The 24161-nt window shown below is 44.7% G+C and overlaps 1 protein-coding gene across 2 annotated transcripts in view; it reads left to right on the forward strand.

The window, feature by feature from the left end:
* Positions 1–24161, forward strand: part of LOC310707292 (cytochrome P450 2J5-like) — an 85443-nt gene that overhangs the window by 20127 nt on the left and 41155 nt on the right. Inside the window, exons 8-9 of one of the 2 annotated variants that reach the window (XM_083504307.1) lie at positions 395–536; positions 1541–1817. The exons of the other annotated variant lie outside the window; for it this stretch is intronic. Of the exons in view, the coding sequence (XP_083360433.1) occupies positions 395–536; positions 1541–1728 (330 nt within the window). The 3' untranslated portion in view covers positions 1729–1817. The remainder of the gene's footprint in view (positions 1–394; positions 537–1540; positions 1818–24161) is intronic. 2 annotated transcript variants of the gene reach the window in all.

A 24161-nucleotide genomic window follows, 5' to 3' on the forward strand; every position in this document is an offset into this window, starting at 1 on the left:
AGGTTTCATATTGAGAGATGCAGCCAGCCATACAGGAAGTTCCTGTCTAGTCAAAAATCTGAAGGGCAAGAGCAGGAGCTCCATCTGCAGACATGTTTCACCATCAGCAAGTGCCATTCCATGGGGCAATTGTGGCAGGGGAGGAGCATGTAGTGGCCAGAGGTCTCACCTGGGTTGTGAGCTTTCATTTTAAAAGAGGTGGGGGAAAGCCCCCTTGTGTTCCTGCCTCTACAGAAAGTTTTTACAGTGATGAATACAAAGCCACCCACCAAAATAATATTAATAATAATAATTCAGATCATTCTCTGCAATGATTAGTCTTGGGATAGTGTGGGACAATAAAAAAAAAGTATTGATGTGAATGCATTCCAAGTCACTTGTTTCTTATTTGCAGGGGACTGTTATTGTTCCCGATCTGCGCTCTGTTCTTCTTGATCCAACACGATGGGAGACACCTGCAAAGTTCAACCCAAATCATTTTTTGGACAAGGATGGACAATTCGTGAACAGAGAAGAATATCTCCCATTTGGTGCCGGTAAACACAGAAGACCAAGCTATGTTGTGATCTGTAGATGTGCTTACTGGTCTGCTTCCAGGAAATGACATCAGCAGGACAGGATGGAGTGGGGCCAGAGCAGAAGGAGCATCTTTCTAGCTGGAGTGGCACTGCTGGTCAGCAGAATGGGGCAGGGCACTGGCACATTAAGGGGATCTCTAGGTTGGTGGCTTGGGAACCACACATGCACATACACTTATGTGGTCTCCATCTGCACCTCCCTACATTTGCCACCTCTGCCCTGTCCCTGAGAGAGGCAGCACTGCCAGCACCAGGATAGTGCTGTTCCCTGTCACACATCACCACTGCAAGCCACCCAACTTCTCTTCAGGCAGCAATGCTAGTTCCTACCAAGGTGAAGTAAACCTGGCAGGAGAGTTTGCTCCATGGTCTTAACCCCTTTCTGCATTGCTGATTTGGGCAGTTGACCAAAGTTTTCTTTCATTTTTTAAAATCAAGTTTTATTAAAAAGCTTTATACATAAGACACAAAAAAATCTTACTAATCTAAAAGGGAAAATAGAAAAAAAGATTAGGAAAGAAAAAATAGAAAAGAAATAAAGGAAATTACAGAGTCCTCTATCAAAATTAAATCTTCACCCTTATTCTGCACACAGAAAAGTGAGCCCTCCCAGTTCTCACTGGGAGCTAGACCCTCTTACACTGGCTTCTAGCCCTGGGAGATGCTCTCTGCCCTGCCCCTCCCACAGTACCCTTCATCTTCAATCCATCCTCTTCCTGAATGTATCTTCCTTGATATGAGATTGGGAACTTCAAATTACAGAACAAAACATAAGTATAGCAAGGAGAATCAAAGGTTAGCACTGACCAGGCTAGAAAACTGACAGCAGCCTTGATGTTTTCCGTATCCTAACTATGTCTATTTTGCCAAAGTGTTATGCAGACGGCTTATAGCTACAAAGCAATGAACACTGGAAAGTAAATTATTGCTCACTTACTGCCTTCTTCTTGTCTCCTCCTCAGGGTCTCGCATATGTTTGGGAATGCAGATGGCAAAGATCGAAATATTCATCTTCCTGACCAGCCTGCTGAGGGCATTCAGTTTTCAGCTGCCAGAAGGAGTCAAAGAGCTCAATCAAGAGGCTATAATAGGGATTATAGCACATCCCCATCCGTATAAACTCCGTGCTGTTCCCCGTTGCAACACATAAGAAAATAGGAAAATATTAGGGGCTGCACCCCTGCTTCCTGTACTCGGTGACCCCTTGGCCACTCTTGACACATGAACCCCCTAGCATTTCCCCTTCCCTTCCCATCTCATCCCATGCAGCTAATGAGGTCTCTTTTCACCTTCGCAGCTCCATTTCTGAAGCCACTTCTCTCTTATCTTCTGCAGCTCTGCTTTGCATCTGTTTTCCCCTTCACCCCATCTCCATAGGCGCCGACTCCATGGGGCCTGAGGGGGCCCGAGCCCCCTCAAAAATTCGTTTGGGGGGGCTCAGCCCCCCCAATAATCTCGGGCGGCGGTGGGCGCGTCCGTGGCTTTTATAGGGCGCCCGGCGCGCACCAGCTCGATAACGGGCACCGGCGTGGCGGGGGCGCCGGGCCGGGGGAGGGGGGCGGCCGGCCTGTCTCCTTGGCAACCCCATTGAGCAGCGCCGGCTCCCCCGGGAGGGCCATCTCCCCGCGCCGCCGATCGCCAACACCGCCGACGCTGTGGCTGCCCGAGCCCGAGCCTGAGCCCGAGCCCGAGCCAGAGCCAGAGCCAAATCCCGAGCCCGAGCCAGAGCCCGAGTCCGTCAGTCAGGAAGGAAGGAAGGAAGGAGAAATGGGGAGGGAGACGAGGGAGGAAAATTGCGCGCAGGGTGAAGAAAGGAGAAGGGCGAACGAGACGAGCTTCCAACCCAAAAAAGGGCTGGAAGACTGGGAGGATGAAGGATCGGGAAAGAAAGCGACGCCTTCCCCGCCCGTAACGTCGCCCGCTTGTCATTGGCAGCGCAGCGGGCGCCCAGAGGGGCTGGGCACCGGCGCAGGGCCGCTCCACAGCCGCGGAGGACAGCTGCGCGGCTAGCAAAGTGCGCCGCGTAGAGCGCGGCCCTTGTGTGGCCCGGTGGCCAGGCAAGCTCGGGCGGGGACCCCCATGCGAATCTAAGACAGGAGAAGAGGGCAGAGCAAAGGGGGTCCCTTCCCCAACCTCCGGCTCTGAGACTTCCCTGCGCCCCAGAAAAGCGAAAGGATTTTCTCTTCTTCTTTTTTTATAAATATTTTATTAAGTTTTCAAATACAAAGTTAGAAACATACACTGAAGAAAAAAGTAAAAGAACAAGAAAAAGAAAAAAAGAAAAAGAAGAAAAGAAAACCAACCATTCAACACATTTTTAATATAACTAACTGGACTTCCTCGCATCTCCCTTACCCTGCATTCTTTATAATAAAGATATCAGCAAATTATTACCTTGTTTCGTACCTTATTTTGTACTTTTCAAATACTATACCTCTAAATTTAACATACTTTTCATCAGTTACTTATATCTTAAATTAAACATAGTATTACCTTAGATTTTGACCTTTTCTTACTTAAAATATAGTTTCCTGTTTCCCAAATCTAATTGCTGAAGCTATAGTTTCCGAATCGTGTAAATTTTTAACATTCATACAACTTATATTGTTTTTGTAAATAGTCCTTAAATTTTTTCCAGTCCTCTTCCGTTGTTTCTTCTCCCAAATCTCGGATTCTGCCAGTCATTTCAGCCAGTTCCATGTAGTCCATCAATTGCGTCTGCCACTCTTCCAGTGTGGGCAAATCTTGTGTCTTCCAATATTTTGCGATAAGTATTCTTGCTGCTGTAGTTGCATACATAAAGAAAGTTCTATCCTTCTTTAACACTTTCTGGCCAACAATGCCCAAGAGGAAGGCCTCTGGTTTCTTGGGAAAGGCATACTTAAATACCTTTTTTAACTCATTATAGATCATTTCCCAGAAGGCCTTCACTTTTGGACAAGTCCACCAGAGGTGAAAGAATGTCCCTTCAGCCTCCTTACATTTCCAACATTTATTATCAGACAGGTGATATATTTTTGCAAGCTTGACTGGGGTCATGTACCACCTATAAATCATTTTCATAATATTTTCCTTCAAGGCATTACATGCCGTGAATTTCATTCCGGTGGTCCATAACCTTTCCCAGTCCTCAAACATGATGTTATACCCAATATCCTGAGCCCATTTTATCATGGCTGATTTGACTGTCTCATCCTGAGTGATTTTCTCTTCAACCTGCCCTCCATCCTCTTGCAGAAAACTCTTTGCCTGCCCTGCCCGTATCTCGTTTTTGCTTTTTAATTCCACACACGCACCCTTCGGACTTCGTGGCAATCGGGCGCGCGGGTGCGTTTCCTAAGAGAGTGAGGACCCCCGCCTCCTCCCCACCTGCTCCCTCGCCAGCCAGCCAGCCGCGCGCCCTAGCCGGAGAGCCCCGGCCGTCCCCGTCGCGCAATCGGCTGGATCTCCCTTCAGCAGGCCGTGCTCACAACTCGGCCCAGGGACCCCCAGCAGCGGATCTCCGGCCCAGCTGAAGAATCCGGCAACAAGCCCCCTCCTCCCCAATTGCTCCGCCGAAATACGCTCCAAAACCCCCCAGATAGGCCGCCGGCCGCCAAGTCTAGTGGCGCCCTGAGCGAGGGTCTCTCCCCAACACCGCCACCTCGAACTGCGTTCTCCCAGCTACCCGAGCGAACCAGCGGCAGGACCCCGGTATGGGCCCCCCCAATATTTTTTATAAGTCGGCGCCCCTGCCCATCTCCTCCTTTTCTTCAGGCCCTTTCATGCCCCTGCTTTCATCTTCATCCCTCTCCCAATGCCTCCTTACACCCTCCTTTTTGACAACTTCCTTTTCATCCCCATTCTTACTCTTGCTCCCTTTTCTCCTCCCCCTCCCCTTCCATTTCTCAAATCTCCCTTACATACACATTCCCACACCTCCTCCTCTCTCCCTCTTCTGCAGCCCCCTTCTAACACCCCCCATGCTATGTTATTGTATCTTTAAGATGAGTAAACTCCTAAGAGCAAGGCTATCAGCTTCTCCAGTTGAAGAATGTTAAGTTTCTTTGATGGATACTGTACATGTGTGCTTGTTAATAAAATATCTCTCTAAATCACTACATTGAACCCGGAACCTGGAACGCGGACCACGCAAGGTATCAGGAGTGAAATAGGTTGTGTGGAGGCACTATGCAATATCTGAAGGCTTCACATCCTTTATCACAGTTAAGAAATGGAAGGAGGAGAAGTTTGAAACAGACGTTCCCCTGACTTCCACTAGCCTTTCCTTCAATGGCAGAAGTTTGAGTAAAATGGAGATGGTGGAAAACTGAGATAACTGTGGCTTTAGGAATAATGGAGGGATGGAGGAACACTGAGCAATTGGTGTGTGTGTGTGTGTGTGTGTGTGTGTGTGTGTGTACCATTTTAACAAGGAGAAACAGCAGAGATGGGTACGGAAGCAACCACCCAAAAGCTAAGAAAACAGAAGAATGAAATGGAAAGTGGAATTAAAGAGGACAAAGAGACTTTGGAAAACAATATGGATGAAGGATTGCCAGAACAGAAGGATGAAATGGTGGAGCTGGAGGCAACAGATGGTGTAATGAAGAAGTCCTTCACAAAAGGTGACTAGAGGACTGAAACAGCCAAATGGCGGTGTTGTGATGTTGGAGGAGTGGAAGGAAGCCACAGATGAACAGATGAAGAGACATCAATTAGATGTTGGGGGCTCCTACTCCTTTTAACTTTTTAAACTTTTTAATCTTTTAACCCTCTTCTTATCAAAAGTTTGGCAACCTGGGGTTTTATATCAGACAACTTGTGAAGTTGGCACTGTAAATTAGATCTAACGAAGTTGAACAGCTTAACAGCCGCTGTCCAGCCTATTTCAAGGACTCATAACTCTAAACAATTTAATTAATCTTCTGAACTTTTTCCAAACTGACTCTGACTCAGGCTTTGACTCGGCGTTTTAAATGAACTAAGGGAGGTGAAACTGTGTTGCAGGAGTGTTCCGCTTGTGCTTGCCTCTGCCCTCTTGGCTTGTGGGCCCAACTGTGCTGTGTGCCTGCTCTGTCTTCCCAGTTGTGGGTCCGGCTGTCCTGCATGCCAGCGGTGCTCCTGGACTGAGACAGACTGGTTGAGTGCTCGGCATGGAGCCTGGGTTAAGATATATTACTCTGCAGAGGACTCAATTGAAAGGCACCTAGGGAAGCCAGAGAGGGGGGTTCCACCCTCAAGATGCCAGAGACTCTTAAGCCACAGGGCTGGCAGTTGGTTGTAGCAGAGGAGAGGTATCATCCTGTGGCCCTGAGAACACCAGCTGATGCCAGGAGGAACCCTTTCTCTGCCACTACAAGTGCTAGCGCAACAGCAAGAGGAGGGCCCCCTGAGACCATCGGGCATGGCATTGACATCAAACAGGGCATTTACTGAGCCTGCCCCTTCTTCCTTTGCCCATCCTGAGGTCGCCTGGTTGTTCAGGTTGGCAGATTCAGAGATCATTCAGAGATCATTCGAGTAGACTCGAGCTGGCGCGTGATGCTACAAGAACTTCGTCTGCTACAAGAACCTTTTTTCTTTCCTTTCCTTTCCCCCCTCCCCCCTTCCTTTGCCATTTGTTTTAGTTTTTTATAGTTCATTGATCCATGGTAATATTTAAGTTTTGCTTGCTTACTGTTAGATGTTTGATTTTTGTTCTCCTGCTATTTAGGTGTTTTTTCTTCCCTTAATGTATGTTATATGGCAATTCTGTTTAGCTGTGGAATGTTTTGGGGTTTATTTTTTAATTTAATTAATTGGTTTTTTTAATATTATAATAGTAGGCTGACAAAGAATATAATAGTTTCATACAATCAGAGAGGTAGCTGATGTTTAGCTGGTTTGTTCTACTCGACTAATTAGAATTATCAAGTTGTTGATACTATAAACAGAATAACTAGGCTGGGAAAGAATAACATCAATTGCCATCTATTGGAGGCTAGTATGAGGCTTGGGATTGCTACCGTGGAGGGGCGAGGGAGGTATGGCGGTGGGGGCAGATGTTATAGGGGAAGGGGATCGAGATACGGATATGCTCGTACCCCTTCCAATCTGCGCCCCATCCCGAGGGACGAGGGTAGGGTGAGCAAGGATTACTCACCTCCATCACTGGTGCTGTGCAATCCCAGGTCTATAGGCAACAAGACCGCCACCCTGCGAGACTTCTTTACCTCGCAGGGGGTCGACCTGGCTTGTGTATTGGAGACCTGGGTGCACGAAGGGGAAACAGTTACCTTACGAGAGATGGCGCCCCCGGGTTTCTCCGTCCTCCACCAGTCGTGGACTGTGGGCCGGGGGTGTGTGTGGCATTATTAATCCGGGAAGATTGTTCTTTCAGGGCTCTACCATCGCCATCGATCCCTGGCACTGAATGTGTTGGCTTAGTGTGGGGCTCCGAGGAGAGCTTGGCTGTCTGGCTGGTGTACCGGCCACCTAGCGCACCAGCAGCCAACCTGTCAGTTCCCTAACCTATTGGTATTGGGGGACTTCAACATCCATGCTGATGCCACTCCCTCCTCATAGGCTCTGGACCTGGTGTCTTCCATGGCGACACTAGGGCTCTCCCAGTTTGTTTCGGGCCCACACATCAAGCAGGCCACACGCCAGATTTGATCTTTGGCGTAGGTATAGATGTGATCATGTCTCCTTCGATGAAGGTGCCATGGTCTGATCACTACGCTCTGAAAGCCAGAATTGACTTTCCACCCCCACCCTGCTTAGGTGGCGAGCTGATCTGGGCTCGCCCGCAGAGGCTGATGGACCCTGATAGATTCCGCCAAGCCTTGCGGAACCTTGCTCCCCCTGGTGACTTATTGACTGAGCTTGTTGAGGGCTGGAATATCCAGCTCCTGCCAGCCATTGATGAGATCACACCTAAGTGCCCTCTGAGACCCCGCTCTTAAAGAAAACATCATTAGATCCTTTAGATCTATCCAATTACCGCCCGGATTCGAATCTTCCGTTCCTGGGTAAGGTGATTGAGAGAGCGGTTGCTAAACAGCTTGATGGGTTTCTGGATGAAACATCAGCTCTGGATCCATTCCAATCCGGCTTCCGCGCTCATCATGGGACCGAGGCAGCCAAAGGAACTTCCCTGTATGAAGTTTACAATGCATTTAAGTGGTAATAAAAATGAATGTGAAGTTACTTTCCAAAATGTATAAACTGTTGCTAGAATGGTATGCTAAAGATGAATAAATTAAATCAGTGATGATACAATAGACAAGAGATATTGGGCATAATATACCATTCTCATCTTGGGAAAAGTTATGGAGGGAAGATTTAAAATTCACAGCATGCTGTACATGGAAAACTTTGTGAGAATGATGTATCGTGGTATCTAACACCTACTAAATTAGCAAAAATACATAGAACTGCTACAAATATTTGTTGGATATGTAAAGATAAAGAAGGCACCCTCCACGATACATGATGACCTGCAAGATAACAAAAGCATTTTGGGAAATGATATATAATGAGTTGAAACAAATATTTAAAATAACCTTTGTGGAAAAACCCAGAAGCGTTTTTACTAGGAATCGAAGGTGCAGAAATACCAAAGGAGCAGAAACGACTATGTATGCTACGACAGCAGCGCCGATACTTTTGGTTCTGGGGAGGAAAAAAGATAAAGTCCTTACCAGAGAGGAATGGTTGATAAAAATGATGGACTATGCCAAAATGGCATGGACTATGCCAAAATGACCAGAAAGATTAGAAACCAAGAAGAATAACTTTAATAAGGAATGGGGAAAATTTGTAAGCGAGTGGTTGCTGAACAACTCCAGGCACGCCTGGAAGAAGCGGACCATTTGGATCCCTTCCAGTCGTGATTCAGGCCTCATCATGGGACTGAAACTGCCTTGGTCGCACTGGTTGATGATCTCCGGCGGGCTAGGGACAAAGGTGAGAGCTGTTTCCTAGTTCTGCTGGATCTCTCAGCGGCGTTTGATACCATCGACCATAACATCCTTCTGGACCGTCTTGAGGAGCTGGGAGCTGGGGGCACTGTCATACAGTGGTTCCGCTCCTTCCTCCTGGGCCGTGTTCAGAAAGTGGTGGAGGGGGATGAGTGTTCAGACCCCTGGGCCCTCACTTGTGGGGTGCCTCAAGGTTCTGTCCTCTCCTCCATGCTTTTCAACATCTACATGAAGCCGCTGGGAGAGATCATCAAGGGATTTGGGCTGGGTGTTCATCAGTATGCGGATGATACCCAGCTCTACCTCTCTTTCAAATCAGAACCAGTGAAGGCAGTGAAGGTCCTGTGTGAGTGCCTGGAGGCGGTTGGAGGTTGGATGGTGGCTAACAGATTGAGGTTGAATCCTGACAAGACAGAAGTACTGTTTTTGGGGGACAGGAGGCGGGCAGGTGTGGAGGATTCCCTGGTCCTGAATGGGGTAACCATGCCCCTGAAGGACCAGGTGCACAGCCTGGGAGTCATTTTGGACTCACAGCTGTCCATGGAGGCACAGGTCAAATCTGTATCCAGGGCAGCTGTTTACCAGCTCCATCTGGTACGCAGGCTGAGACCCTATTTGCCTGCGGACTGCCTCGCCAGAGTGGTGCATGCTCTGGTTATCTCCCGCTTGGATTACTGCAATGCGCTCTACGTGGGGCTACCTTTGAAGGTGACCCGGAAACTACAACTAATCCAGAACGCGGCAGCTAGACTGGTGACTGGGGGCGGCTGCAGAGACCATATAACACTGGTCTTGAAAGACCTACATTGGCTCCCAGTACGTTTCTGAGCACAATTCACAGTGTTGGTGCTGACCTTTAAGGCCCTAAATGGCCTTGGTCCAGTATATCTGAAGGAGCGTCTCCACCCCCATCGTTCTACCCGGACACTAAGGTCCAGCACCGAGGGCCTTCTGACAGTTCCCTCACTGCGAGAAGCCAAGTTACAGGGAACCAGGCAGAGGGCCTTCTCGGTAGTGGTGCCTTCCCTGTGGAACACCCTCCCACCAGATGTCAAAGAGAACAATAACTACCAGGCTTTTAGAAGACATCTGAAGGCAGCCCTGTTTCGGGAAGCTTTTAATGTTTGATGTATTATAGTATTTTAATATTCTTTTGGAAGCCGCCCAGAGTGGCTGGGGAAGCCCAGTCAGATGGGCAAGGTATAAATAACAAATTATTATTATTATTATTATTATTATTATTATTATTAGACAGATAATAACTGTACACAGAGAACACTGTACACAATTAAAAACATTGGCAGCATTGTAACAACACTTGTAATGTAACAAGAACTATGGTAAGAATTGAATTTTAGGAAAAAATGGAAAACATTATATGATGCAGTTGAGTGGAATCCATGGAATCTCAGCTCAGCGAAGTCCAAGGATTCAGAGAATCGTATATGTTTATGATTATGACTTTTATTTTAATGTGAATGTTAATTGTAAATCTGAACAATAATTTAAAAAATACAATGTGTTTAACTGAATCGCTTCTGTGATATGTATTGATCCAGCCCTGCTCTGGAGGGTAGGACTCAAATCAATGGCTTCATGTTACAAAAAAGAAGATTCAGAAATAAACATATGGAAAAACTGACTGTCAGTAAGAGCTTTTTGGAGGTGGAATGGTCTCCCTTGGGACATTGTGGACTCTCCTCCTTGGTGGTATTTAAGCAGAAGTTGGATGGCCATGTGTCATGGATGTCTTTAGCTGAGATTCCAGCATTGGAGGGAGTTGGACTAGATGGCCCTCAGGGTCCCTTCCAACTCTACAATTCACTGGGACCCGGGGGAATGCCATGACCTAGAACCAAATGTAGAGACCCACTGGGGTAAGCACAGCATGTAGGCATTTCAGATCATACATTGCTTTCAGAGAGTGACTACAGTACTAATATTTCTCCTCTAAGTCAGTTTCTAAGAAGCACTGTCCTTGTCCTTCTCCACTGATGGTACTCTAACGTGGAGTCAGAGGCACTTTCCACCCACAACCCATCCCAAGAACCAGATTTACAAGGATTAAGAAGACCTGTGCCATTCAAGAAGGCCTGTAGCTGGCCCACACTACCAAATCAACATGGCAAATTACAGTAGAATCTGATCTATAAGATGCAAGGCCAAAATGGAAGAGGTGCAATAATAATAATCAAAATATCTTTCAAACGCGGATGTCCTCCCCCACAATGAAGTAGTAACCATAGTCGTCATTAGTACAAGCTCTGTTTCTCATTGGAACATAATGAACCATGAGTCAAGCACATATGTTATGGCCACAAGTCCATATGCCAGGGATCATTGAGGGTTTTGAGGCATGATGGCATGCACTGGCTGAACATCAAGGAATGGTGGGAGGTACGACCTGGGGAATTTCCAAGGGATGAAGAATGTGAGCCCAGGGATTGGTGATCAGGCAGGGACAGTGTGTGGCAGAGAAAAGTCCAGAAGCAGAAGCAGAGGCAGAAGTAGGAGATAGGAGAGGCCAAGAGGCAGAGATGAGCCAGGCTAGTGAAGGAGCCAGGGTGTCCCCCCTCCTGCTGCAACAAGCTCCCCTCTCCCGGTGTCTCCCAGGACCAGAAGAGGGATGAAGAGGGAGGAGCAGAGAAGGGTGCATCAGTGGAGTCTTAGATAGCATGGAAAGGACCTGGGGAAGGAGGAGAGCTAAACAGCTGTGGGAAGGAGGGGATGTTCACCCTCCACAACTGCCTCATGGGGGCAAGACCTACTGAAAAGAGTTGCTGTGGCCTGGCACCTGTGAGCAGGCCTTGCTTCTTCTAATATTCTAATTATTCTAATAAGAGTTATCTTCTTCTTGTTGTTGTTGTTTAGTCGTTTAGTCGTATCCAACTCTTCATGACCCCATGGACCAGAGCACGCCAGGCTGTGCTGGTCCCCGTGGGAGGTTACCGTGGGGTGAGGTCCAGCAGCTGAGTTGAGGGTCGGCAGACAGTCCTCCACAGGCGAAGTGGGGTCCAAAGCGAGGAGCCGGGCAAGGACAGGAACTCTGGAGGAACAGGACTGGTTGCTGGCCGAAACAGCTCTTCAATGACGTTGCTCCCGCAACCTGAGACCGGACTGACTGGCCTTTATCTTCTCTGAGGCCAGGGGCGGCCCCGGCCCCCAGGAGACCCGCCTCTCCTGGCCTTAAGGTGAGCACTCCTCCTGGGAGAAACCAGTTCGCTCCACCTCTCTGCCCTGAGCCTTTGCAGCTCAGGAGAAGCTGGAGGGTTACTGGACCCAGGGGGAGACTCACCTTCCCCCTGACAGGGCTGGGAGAGGCGCACCTGTAGGCATTGTGTCCTCAGCCACCTCTGGAGCCAGAGTGGATTCACCTGGTGCCTGCTCCTGAGGATCCGGCACAGGTGCAGGCGCTTCAGAATCAAGGCCCTGCCCCAATTCTTTTTCTTTTTTTTAAGTAATATTTATTACTTTCCAAAAAATTTAAACACTAAAAAGACAATACAATACAATACATTACAATACAATACATTAAAACAAAAACAATAAAATAAATCAAACAATTTCATTATCCCATCTTTCATTCACTTATTTCCACGACCTCCTCACACCTCCCTTTTTTGTATTCCACTTCTGTTAATTATTTCAGCAATTCCTTTCCATATTCCTCTGTTTTCTATCCTATAATTATCTTAACTCATTCTAACCTTATCTTTTCCTTTAATACTCTATTAATCTATTTATACTTAATTCCTTATAATGTTTCTACTAAAGCCATGTAACTTCATTCCAACATTTTTCTAACATTCATTAATTTTACAGTATTTCTGTAAATAATCTTTAAATTTTCTCCAGTCTTCTTCCACCGACTCTTCTCCCTGGTCTTGGATTCTGCCAGTCATTTCTGCCAGTTCCATATAGTCCATCAACTTCATCTGTCATTCTTCCCGGGTGGGTAAATCTTGTGTCTTCCAATATTTTGCGATGAGTATCCTTGCTGCTGTTGTTGCATACAAGGCCCTGCCCCAATTTAGCTGGCCCTGGAGACGTGGACTCCTGTGCAGGCTGGGATTCCTCCGGTTCAGCCTCTGAATCGGATTCCCAGGCCATCACACAGGCACTCCTGTCTTCCATTGCCTCCCACAGTTTGGTCAAACTCATGTTCATCTCTTTAATTCCTCCTCACTTTCTGCCATCAAGGTTGTGTCATCTGCCTATCTGAGGTTGTTGATATTTCTTCTGACAATCTTAATTCCGGCTTGGGATTCAGACAGCCCAGCCTTTCGCATGATGAATTCTGCATATAAGTTAAATAAGCAGGGAGACAATATACGGTAATTGGTAATTACATTTATTGTGATGATGGGTTTCAAGAGTAACTCTCACTGGCTTGAAATCAACAGGGGAGCAGAATTTGTAAACTAATGGGAGGCTAGAGCAGGGAAACTAAGGGGAGTAGAAAAGAGGCACGTAGGTGTTTGTGTACAGCATACTAACAGCTAACGAATATTGCACCATGTACAAGTCTTTAAGTACATGTGGGAGGATTATAGAGAGCATAATCCCACTTAAGAATAGACATGATGAAATTGCCTGACATGACTAATTTAGTTTCATTAATTCCAGTGAGTGTACTGTGAGCATGATCTTACATAAATAAGCCCCAAAGATCCCGAATTTTGTTGCAGGACTTGCTGCTTCTGTCACTCATGTGATTGAATCACAATAGGTTCAGAATCCCCCAAGTGGATCAGGATGTCTATTCCTCATCAGCAGAAGCATGTAGAAACCTTTTTGAAATTATGATTTAATCATAGACATACGTTACAGCTCAATTGCCAGGAATTAAAAGAATAATATCAGCACCAATCATTCTGTGTGACTTCAAAGAGCAAGAAGGCATGGCAGGAAGCCTGAGGAGCAAGTGCAGAATGTTAATGAGAGATAAAGCACTGGCTCCTTTCCCAGCTGGATTTTCCTGCTGGATATCTTTTTTAATTAAGTGTGGCTAGTCCTCATGCCATCATATGATACATTAGTTGGGGTTTATGAAAACCTGGCTTCAGCACATGTGGAGATTTGGTTGATTATGACATCTCTAAGAAGCACGAAAGACTGCTTCTCTCAGCAAGCTCTTCCAACATCTTTTGGGCACAGACTCATGTAGCAAAGGCTCCTCCAGAAAACTTTTTGATTACACATTCATCATAATTTCTGCTCATAATAATTTCAAGGTGGTTACATCCAACTCCATTTTCAATAATATTTATGCCTGCATAGATTTTTGAGGTACCCATACACTTTCATTTCCATTCTATCACATCCTTTAACTTTCTACTGAAAACTACATATGCACAGACTTATTTTTGTCACACTTTTGCAATAGATATAGTTTCCCCAGACAGCAATAATGTGGGAGTGTTCAGGAAACATTACAGAAGAACTAACAAAGTGGAATATTCTTCTCAAGAATATGGCACAGAATTCACCCTCAATAAAAATCCCGCCTGGTGGAACCAGTAGAACTAGTAACTGGTTGACATTACACATTCTATCCTTAAAAACGGTGTGGGGAAAATTGGCTGAATTGGGTTAGTTTGCTGAAACTAAATGCTCATTCCAGTATGATATCCAATTGTATTCCAGGATAATATCCAGCTGTTCCTTGTTCTGCTAGGTGATATTTCCCCCCATCTTCAGCCCCAGACATTGCTATGAGTCAAGAATAGTCCTCTTCCAATCCAGGATAATTACTTTATCTCTCCCCGCCCCCCCCCCCAAAAATTCCAACCTTTCCTCCATGTTTGAAAACAATAAATCCTTCATTTTTATTTAAACAGGAAACTCTCCAATGTAGTCATTTATTTAAAAAAATCCATAGTTATTTACTTGTTGTATATTCATTATTTTACACCCGTGTTTATATCTTGCAATTCCATTTCCTGTAGGGAAATTTATCAAGAGAAAAAGAAAAGAACTTCCATTTCTACCACTTCCATTCATTCCCAATAGGGTCACCAGAAGCTTGATAGGTTTTTCCTCTAAATTCCCTCCAAATTATACCCAGAATCCTTTCTGCATTATCTTGTAATTCTCTGCTTTAGAGAGACTAAGCAGCTCTTACATGCAAAGGCATGAACTTCAGTAAACATGGTTTGTTCTGAGATGGCAACTTTTCACATTGATTTCTGTAAGTCATTATTTCTCACTGATTTTTCGTAGGTATTTTATTTTCAAATGGTCACACCTGGAGGCAACAAAGACAGTTTGGTGTAGTTACTATGCGGAAGCTGGGGCTGGGGAAGAAAGGCATGGAGCACCAAATAGCAGAGGACGCCCATCAGCTTGTGGAATGTTTGCATGTTCAAAGGGTATGTGATGAGGCGTGATGGTGCTGAACTGGCGTATGAAGATATATTTGTCTACTACCTCTGTCCATTTTAGAAAGGAATGTGATATGTTTTTCTTGGTTCCTAATGGAGATCCCAGCAATTTCTCTTGACCACCATGAACTCCCACTCTCAGTGTGAACAGGAGCAGCTGAGCTAACATTAGTATAACTTTATTTTGCAGGACAACCACTTGACCCCTCCATGCCCATCGCTAATTCAGTCTCCAACGTGATATGTCCTGTGGCTTTTGGGCACTGGTTTGCTCTTGAAGATGAACGGTTCCAGAAGCTGATGGAAGCCATGGATTTTGTTATAAAAATGTTAAGTAGCTTTTGGCATATCATGAGCAGTTATTTTCATTTCTCCTAAGCCAAACAGGTCCCCCTGAATACCACAAATCAGGGCCTTAATACCACAAATCAATATTTTGGAATCCATTATGATAGAGGATAGAGGGTTGAAGAAGTGACATCAGGTTTAAATTGACTTGAGATAAGGGCCACTTACTATCTCTCCACCTGCTCAATTTCTTATGATTATCATTGAGATAAAATAAAAAGCATGAGTAAGAAGACTTTGTCCACCACAGAAGACTCTTTGGAGGAACAATGGGATAAAAATGGAACAATGACCTTCAGAACAGGTCATCTAGAGCCCACCAAAGGAGACAGAGGTGAGCAAAATAATCTTTTCACTAAGGGAATTACATACTTTTGTTGCCATCATGGAAAACTAAATGTGTCTACTCTCTACTGACTTAGCAGTGGCAATGATGATGGTGCCTATAGTGAGGCCCCTGCAGCCAAAACCTTGGCTGGATTTTTTTTAATGAAAGAGAGACTTGTAACTTAAGCACTGTCCCTACTGCTAAGGAAAGCAGCTCCCTCCTGTATGACCCAACTAAACTCTTTTTCCAAACTTAAGTTCAGTTCTCCACATTTCTTCATCCCTTCTGGATCTTTTTAAAAAAAGTACTAATGAAACTTCATCAGCATTTTAGTGCTAATTTCTCCTAATGCACACACTTGTGTGCAATTTTGCCCGAAGCAAGGCCTGTGTGTTATTTTCACTATTGTATGCATTTTTAGGCACACATGACCATATCATTTGCATTTCCATTTTTGTACGCATCACTTGACTGGGAAACTACAGACAACTTTATATCAGTGTTCTAGGCACATTTGAAACAAGGAATTTCATTAGTGTGAGCAGTTTCTGACTTCTGGGCACAGTTCTAAGCCTAAAACTTTCGATTAAAACTGCAGAGTGGAAGGAAAGGAGGACCTTTTTCTGCCTCCTCACTTCCAGCCACTCTTTGAAGACTGGAGAAGAGACTTAAGAATATTGGGGGTCAGGTAGGGCAAGCATGGCTTTGTTTTTTACGGTATTCAGATGAGGACTAGGCCATGTGAAAAATGAATGTAAGATTTTAGCTGCAGTTCATTCATTTTCAGCTTTGTATTCTTCTTATTAAAAAGGCACACCTAAACATTCCGTTGCTCCACCCATAATCTAGGTTTAAGGTGCCATTTAGCTCAGAGCTTTCATATCTCAGTTTCTAACACTGCTTTATATCAGTCCAACTTTAATTTTCTAGCTCCTTATGTATTCAGAAAATCTTTAATGAGAAAACAAGGAAGGAGAAAAATCATCCTTCTTCAAGGTTTAGTTTTTTGTGATGAAAGATCAGAATTACTTGACTGGCAAACTGGAAGATTTAATAAATACAATTAAAAATTTTTAAAAAATGGAGAAGTGTACATTTTGAATGATGGCTGTCTTTCCATTTGTGTATTAGGCAAATTTGCTTTTAAATGTGAACTTACTTGAATTCCCCCCACATCCTATTCTCCACCCCCCCACCTAACATAAAAGGCCACTAAATTGTTCCAGGAGGGGTCCTCTGATTGTGCCCAGTTTTGGAATGATGCCTGGGAGCTGGGAAAATATTTTGAGCCATAGTTTTCTTTCACATTTTCAGCTACGGATAATTCATAGAACCCAATCATTGTGAGATTCCAGAAAACCGAGAGACACCTTCCTTCTTCTTAGTGAGAAACTAATATGCTAGCCCTGAAGAAGAATGCAGATCATGTTTTTAAAGTGCTAATCCAAAGCACAAACGGTGTGACCAAGCTTCCTCATGGTAATGGCAGCATTTCTGCTATCTTTCCTTTAGCTCTGTGAAATTCTCTCATTGGTCATGAAACATCTCCCAGGGCCCCACAAGAAGGCCTTGTCCTGCATGGAGATGGTGCTTTCATTTGCAAAGGAGGAGATAGAGAAGCATAAGGAGCGGGTGAAGCCTGTGACCGTGGGACTCGGCGGGCACCCTTAGCGCCCCCCCCAATCTGTGAGGGAACCCTGTAAAGAGTTCTGGAGTGAAACGGGGAGTCTGGCGAGGTGCTGAGAGTCAACTGCTTCTTCCGTGGAGTGAAGCCGCGCAGCTGTTGTTGGAGAGTGCTGACCTTTTTCCTGTGACAATTCGGCTAACAAACAACTACCTGTGAGTAGGTTAAGTTTGAAGATTGGGGAATTTAAGGAAAAAAGGACTAATTTGGCACTGAAGTGGGAAGGCGTAAACAGGAAGTCCGCCTTCCGTTTTTCTGTAAATAGATCAAAGCGAAGACTGTCTAAGCTAAGACCCTGAAAATCGTGTTGAAAAAGACTTAAATCTTAACATCAATTAAAAGAGAACTCCCTCCCTGAGGTGCGGGAGAGGGGAGGGAGAAGGGGAAGTATTTTTTGCCTGCAAAAAAAGAAGAGAGAAAGGGAACAAAGACCATCACTTAATGCCTGGGAACGGACTGTCAAGGGACAATGGAACTGCCGTATTGTGAATTGCGCTGTTAAAGGATAATGCAACTTTTTGACCGCTAACTATGTAAGAGAGATACTTTGACTCCGAAGGGTCTCTCCGGACTTGAAATTGTTGCCTTTCTTGGTTAAAGGGGGGATTTCTGAAAGTTGGAAAAGTTGCTTTATTGTTACAAGTCTGGACTGCTACTGTGTCCCCCTAGAGGAACTTTGAAATTGCTACAATTGGCCAGGGAATTTTCCACTCCAAATTGGCCAAGGGGAATTTTCCACTATAAAAACGTGGGATTGACCTTGATCCTTAGATAAAGTGTTATGGCAGACTTGACTCAGGAAAAAACAACAAGATCGGGTAAAATTAGACTGCAGCAGTGTAGACCATCAGCATCCGGCCTCCCTGCCCCACCAGGGGAAGATCCAGCTCAGGTGGCGCCTAAAGGAATGGCATCTGAAGGGGGTTTAGCTTCAGCACTAGATAAAATTTTTGAATCTTTGGAAAAATTAAGCAAACAAGTTGCTGAAGCGACAACTAAAATTGATCAAAACACGTCAAGCATCAATAACTTAGGGCAGAAGGTGAACTCAAATACAGAATCTATTGAGAAACTGCTGCAGGAATCTACTTTGAACCGAAAAACAGCTGAAGAAGCCAAGGAAAAAGCATTGGCTATAGAGGAAAAGATACCACCGATATGTAGACAGCTGGAGGACCACAAGTCATTGCTGTCTATGATTGAATTAAAAGAAAAACAGACAAATCTAAGGATCAGGGCTGTGCCTGAACTTGAGAAAGATAGTCTGATTGACTTTCTTACGCAGGAATTTGCAGACTTTTGCAGACTTTTGGAACAAGTTAGATTTTAAGATAGTAAGTGCTTTTAGACTTCGAAGAGGGGGGGGAGAAAGAACAGGGTGAGAGACTGTTTGATTACCCTCCGATCAAGAGAGGAGAGAGACAGAATATTAAGTCTGCACTTCCAGAAGACCTTGGAAATAAGTGAATCAAGAGTGGAGATATTTAAGGACATCCCTAAACATCTTTTGGATCTCAGGTCCAACTACGGAGATCTAGTGGCCCTGTTAAGAGGAAACAGAACCATTTTTAGGTGGGAATTCCCCCAAGGCCTATCTTTTACCTTTAAAGGGAAAAAGTTTAAAATAAGATCAGTGGAAGATAAAGAAAAATTTCTGAAAGAATACGGAGAAGACCTGCAAAAAGAAGCTGAAGAAGAGCCAAGAGCCTTAAAACCAGGAATACAAGACATAGTACCACTACCTTTGGCATTGGACAAGTTAGAGAAGGTGATACTACCAACAGAACAAGAACAATTACTTGGTGCAGTTGGAGGAAAAGCAAAATAAATACACCATGTCCCTGCAACTATTAAGTTGGAATATTCATGGATTTAACTCCCCAGAGAAAAGGAAAAAAAGTCTTTCATCTATTGAAAAAGGAACAATTGGACTTGATTTGCTTACAGGAAATATATGTGATAAGGCTTCATAGGAAAGTATTGATTAATAAAAGATTGGGTCAAGAGTTTATTTCATCGGACAAGGTTAAAAAGAGAGGAGTAGTATTTATGCAAAAGAGAGCCTATCACCGAAATTTATTTTTAAAGATGACCAAGGAAGATATGTGGCAATTGAAATCCAAACACAAGGAGAAAAATTTTTGATAGTAGGAGTATATGCACCAAATGAGGGGAAATCTGAATTTTTTAAGAAGCTGCATGAGACATTGTTAGACTATATGGATTACAACATTATCATGATGGGAGATATGAATGGAGTGGTATCTACAAACATGGATAAGTCGCAGAGACAGGTAGTTACTAAAGATGGCAGACTACCAAAAACCTTTTTTGAGATGACTGACAATATGGGCTTGATTGACATTTGGAGAATAAAGAATCCCTTGGGCAGAGAGGGAACCTTCTTATCTGAAGCCAAAATGACATGGACAAGAATTGACCAAATCTGGATAACTAAGACTCGAAAAGTGGAAATTTGCCCTAAAACTTGCTCCGACCATAATGCTGTGAAAATGGAGATGAAATTAACACCTACCGGTTCCTTCAGATGGAGGATGAATGACACCTTGTTTAGAGATCAAGAAGTTACCAAGAAGGCCCCAAAAACCTTGAGAGACTATTTTGAGATAAATATGAACACTACCATTGAAAAAAGAGTAATCTGGGACGCAAGTAAAGCAGTTATGAGGGGGTTTCTAATTCAACAGAATGTAATAAAGAAGAGAACTCAAAATGAGAAAAAAGATAAAATTTTGGAAAAAATAAAAGAGGGTGAGAAGAAACTGAGAGCGGAACCAAAGTCACAAGAGATTCTGAGAGAAATAAAGTTATACCAAGTTCCATATATGAAGATGATGAATCAGGAAATAGAATGGAAAATTAAACAGATGAGACAAAGGACATTTGAATCGGCTAATAAATGTGGAAAACTGTTAGCTTGGCAAATGAAAAAAAGACAAAAACTTAACACCATTACCAACTTGGAAGTGGAAGGAAAGAACATCCAGAATCCAGTGGAAATTAGAAAATGCTTCCAGAGGTACTTTAAACAGTTATATACACAAGGGCCACAGAAAGAGTTTGATTTAGACCAATTCTTAAAAACAAATCTCTCAAGAAAATAAGTTAATGTTGAACTACAAAATAACAGAACAGGAGGTGGAAGGTGCCATTCAGAACATGCAGTTGGGCAAATCTCCAGGCCAGATGGCTTAACCTCAAAATATTATAGACATTTGAAGGATTGGATAATTCAACCACTAAAGGAGGTTTGTAATGAAATTTTTGAGGGGGGAAAAGTGCCAGAGCCGTGGAAGGAAGCTTATATTACACTAATACCGAAAAATGAGTCTGAAAAGACACAACTTAAGAATTACCGCCCCATATCCCTGCTTAATGTGGATTACAAAATTTTTGCAGATATATTGGCTAAAAGATTGAAAAAAGTTTTAGTTGAGGAGATACATAAAGACCAAGCTGGCTTTCTCCCGGGCAGACACTTGTCTGACAACACGAGAAATATAATTAACATTTTAGAGAAGCTGCAAGTGAATATTAATACTAAAGCTGTTTTAATTTTTGTAGATGCGGAGAAAGCCTTTGACAATATTTCTTAGAGTTTCATGAAGAAAAATCTTCAGGGGATGGGGGTTGGTCAAGGGTTTGAAAATGGTATAAGTGCAATTTATTCAGAACAAAAGGCTAAACTGTGGAGTTTGGAACTGACAGGGTTAAAACTCCGTGGTGTCCTGTATCTGGGAGGAGCTTGATGCAGGGAAGTGCGTCACAGTGTGTGTCTGCTTTGAGACTTGCTTTCACTTCTGACTGAGGAGACTGAGAGAAGCAGCTTGGCACAGAAGCTGCGAGAGTGCTTTTGGAAAGCACAGGGAAATGGCTGAATGTTCTGATGGATTTATTGCTTTGTAAATAAACGCTTCTAAGAGATAAGCACCGATCTGCCTTTGGACTTGATTTATCCCTCATCTCACACGGAAGCAGAACCGCTGCGACTCTGCGCCCTGCCCGGGTCAGCTTCAAGCTTCCAAACAGAGCTGCACAGGGGAAGCGCTGACTGGACGGCAGGATTAATTTCCCAAGATAAACTAATAGTTAACAATGTGGTGACAGAGGAATTTAAGATAGAGAAAGGGACATGACAAGGCTGCCCAATTTCCCCATTGCTCTTTATTTCGGTCCTGGAGGTTCTGCTAAACATGATCAGAAGGGACGGTTTGATCAAAGGTATACAGGTCGGAGCCAAACAGTACAAATTGAAAGCTTTTGCAGATGATTTAGTATTGACGTTACAGGAGCCAGAATCTAGTACTAAAAGAGTATTAGAATTGATTCAGGAATTTGGTCATGTGGCAGGATTTAAGTTGAACAAGTTAAAAACTAAGGTGCTTGAGAAAAAATTTAACACCAATTGAGAAAGAGAGGTTTCAGAAGGAGACAGGTTTAACACTGGTTAAGAAAGTAAAATACCTGGGGGTTAATATGACCGCTAAGAACTTAAACCTATTTAAAGACAATTATGAGAAATGTTGGTCAGAAGTGAAAAAGGACTTAGAGATATGGTCAAACTTGAAACTTTCCTTGTTAGGTCGAATTGCTGTTATAAAGATGAATGTATTGCCAAGAATGATATTTTTGTTTCAATCATTGCAAATCTTGGACAAAATGGACTGTTTCAAGAAGTGGCAGAGAGACATTTCTAGATTTGTCTGGCAGGGCAAGAAGCCCAGAATAAAATTTAAAATATTAACTGATGCAAAGGACAGTGGTGGATTTGCCCTGCCAGACCTTAAACTTTATTATGAATCAACAGCATTCTGCTGGCTGAAAGAATGGCTGCTTCTTGAAAACACAGACATTTTGGATTTAGAAGGTTTCAATAATGGTTTTGGGTGGCATGCATATTTGTGGTATGACAAGGTTAAAGCACATAAAGCATTTAAAAACCATATTGTTAGGAAAGCATTGTAAAATGTTTGGATAAGATACAAGGACTTACTTGAAAATAAAACCCCAAGGTGGTTGTCACCGATGGAAGCAAAGGCTCAGAAAAAGCTCAATATGGAGGCCAAATGGCCGAAATATTGGGAAATTTTGGAACAAGAAGGAGACAAATTGAAACTGCAGAGTTTTGAGAAATTAAAAGATAAAGTGTGAGACTGGCTTCATTACTATCAGATAATGGAGGCATACAATTTGGACAAGAAAATTGGCTTCCAGGTGGAAAAATCAAAATTGGAAACAGAACTGTTAGAACCTGTCAGGGAACTGCCATCAGAGGCACGGGAGAAGGAGAGGGTCTCTGATTCTGCAGGGGAAGGTCCAAGCGCTAGAGGGAGACTCAGCCGGGAAGGAGGGGAAGAGAATGAGTGTAACACCAGGGATCCAGGAGAGCAACGGGACAGGGAGGTGCAGGGGCTCCAGGACTCTTCGTTGGAAGTTAGCGAGGAGAGCCCAAGCACCCCACTGCCCACGCCCACCCTGCGCAGGAGACTCTCGCGCAGTGAGAGGCGGAAACGATTGGGCATCAAACAACTCTTATGTTGGCAACGCTTTAAGAAACGCCCACAGACAGATTCTACGAGTGACTAAGGGCAGCCACGCTGAGATGGGCTGTGCAGTCCGGAGGGTTTAACCAGGCAATCTAATGCTCAAATGGAGCAGGATTACGCACGAGTAACTCCCAACCCATTATAGCAATCTGTCTGTCTCTGAAAGTTGCTCGTGCGCAACAAGCAGAAGGGGGGCATCATGAGTAAGACCGGAGAAGTCGGAGCCACGAGAGGGGCGGCTGGCGGCCAATCGCTGGAGGAGAGAAACCGCGATCTGGAAGAGCACATAGCCATCCTGACGGCGAGGCTGGACGAACGACGGTCTCAGGATGCTCAGGGGAAACCCACCCCCATAGCAAGGAAGGTACCGGGACTGGTGCACAAGTTTGGGGGAAAGCCTCAAGAGTATGGGGCGTTTAGAACAGAAATAGAATATGCCCTGAAGCTGCAGCAAAACGATTTTGAAAATGATGCAGGCAAGGTTGCTTATATTGTGGGGCACTTGCAGGACGGGGCGAGGGAGTGGATTCGACCGCTTATGGCGACGCAGAATGACGCCATGGAGGATCTACCGAAATTCCTTCAGGCGATGGACGCGATGTTCAGTTGCGATTTGCAACAGAGTGTGACCAAACGGGAACTGCTGAACTGTAAGCAGGGAGAAGGGTCAGTTAGAGACTATTGGTCACGTTTTGCCATGATAGTTCATCGCCTGGGGTGGCAGCTGGACTCGGAGCCCATACAAATGCTATTTGAGGAGGGGTTGTCACCAACGGTCAAAGATGAGCTTTCGCGGGCACCCCGCCCAGAGTCTAAGGATCAGCTGACCAAGGCAGCCCTTGCGATTGGCGTAAGACAGGAAGCGCGGGCTCAAGAGAGGCGGGAAGGGAGAGAGCAGCATTGTCATGACTACCGCATTCCTAGAATACCTAGGCAGCCTTCCCCGCCGGCGGAGCCAATGGAAATAGGCGGTGCGCGCGCCCAGGAAGTTTCAAACTCCAGCGAGAGTCACAGAAAGGAGGGAAAGGATGTAAAAACGACCAAGAAATGTTTCCTTTGCCAACGGCCAGGACATTTTGCCAGAGTCTGCCCACAAAGAAAGGCCTGGCAAGGAATGGTGGGGGCCGTGGGAGGCGAGGAGGGGGAACCCCAGACTCCGGAGCAGGGAAACGGAAACGCTTGGCTGCCGATCAGCGGGCACAGCAGCCGAGCCAACAACCAATGAATGTGCCCAAACCAGATTCTCCAAGTGTCGCAATTGCCATTGAGGTGGTACTAGAACTCCCTAATGGGCTCCCAGTGAAGGTTCAGGGTATGCTGGACTCAGGAA

The sequence above is a fragment of the Podarcis liolepis genome, assembly GCF_965112155.1.
Source record: "Podarcis liolepis genome assembly, chromosome: 5".
NCBI classification, from domain to species: domain Eukaryota; kingdom Metazoa; phylum Chordata; class Lepidosauria; order Squamata; family Lacertidae; genus Podarcis; species Podarcis liolepis.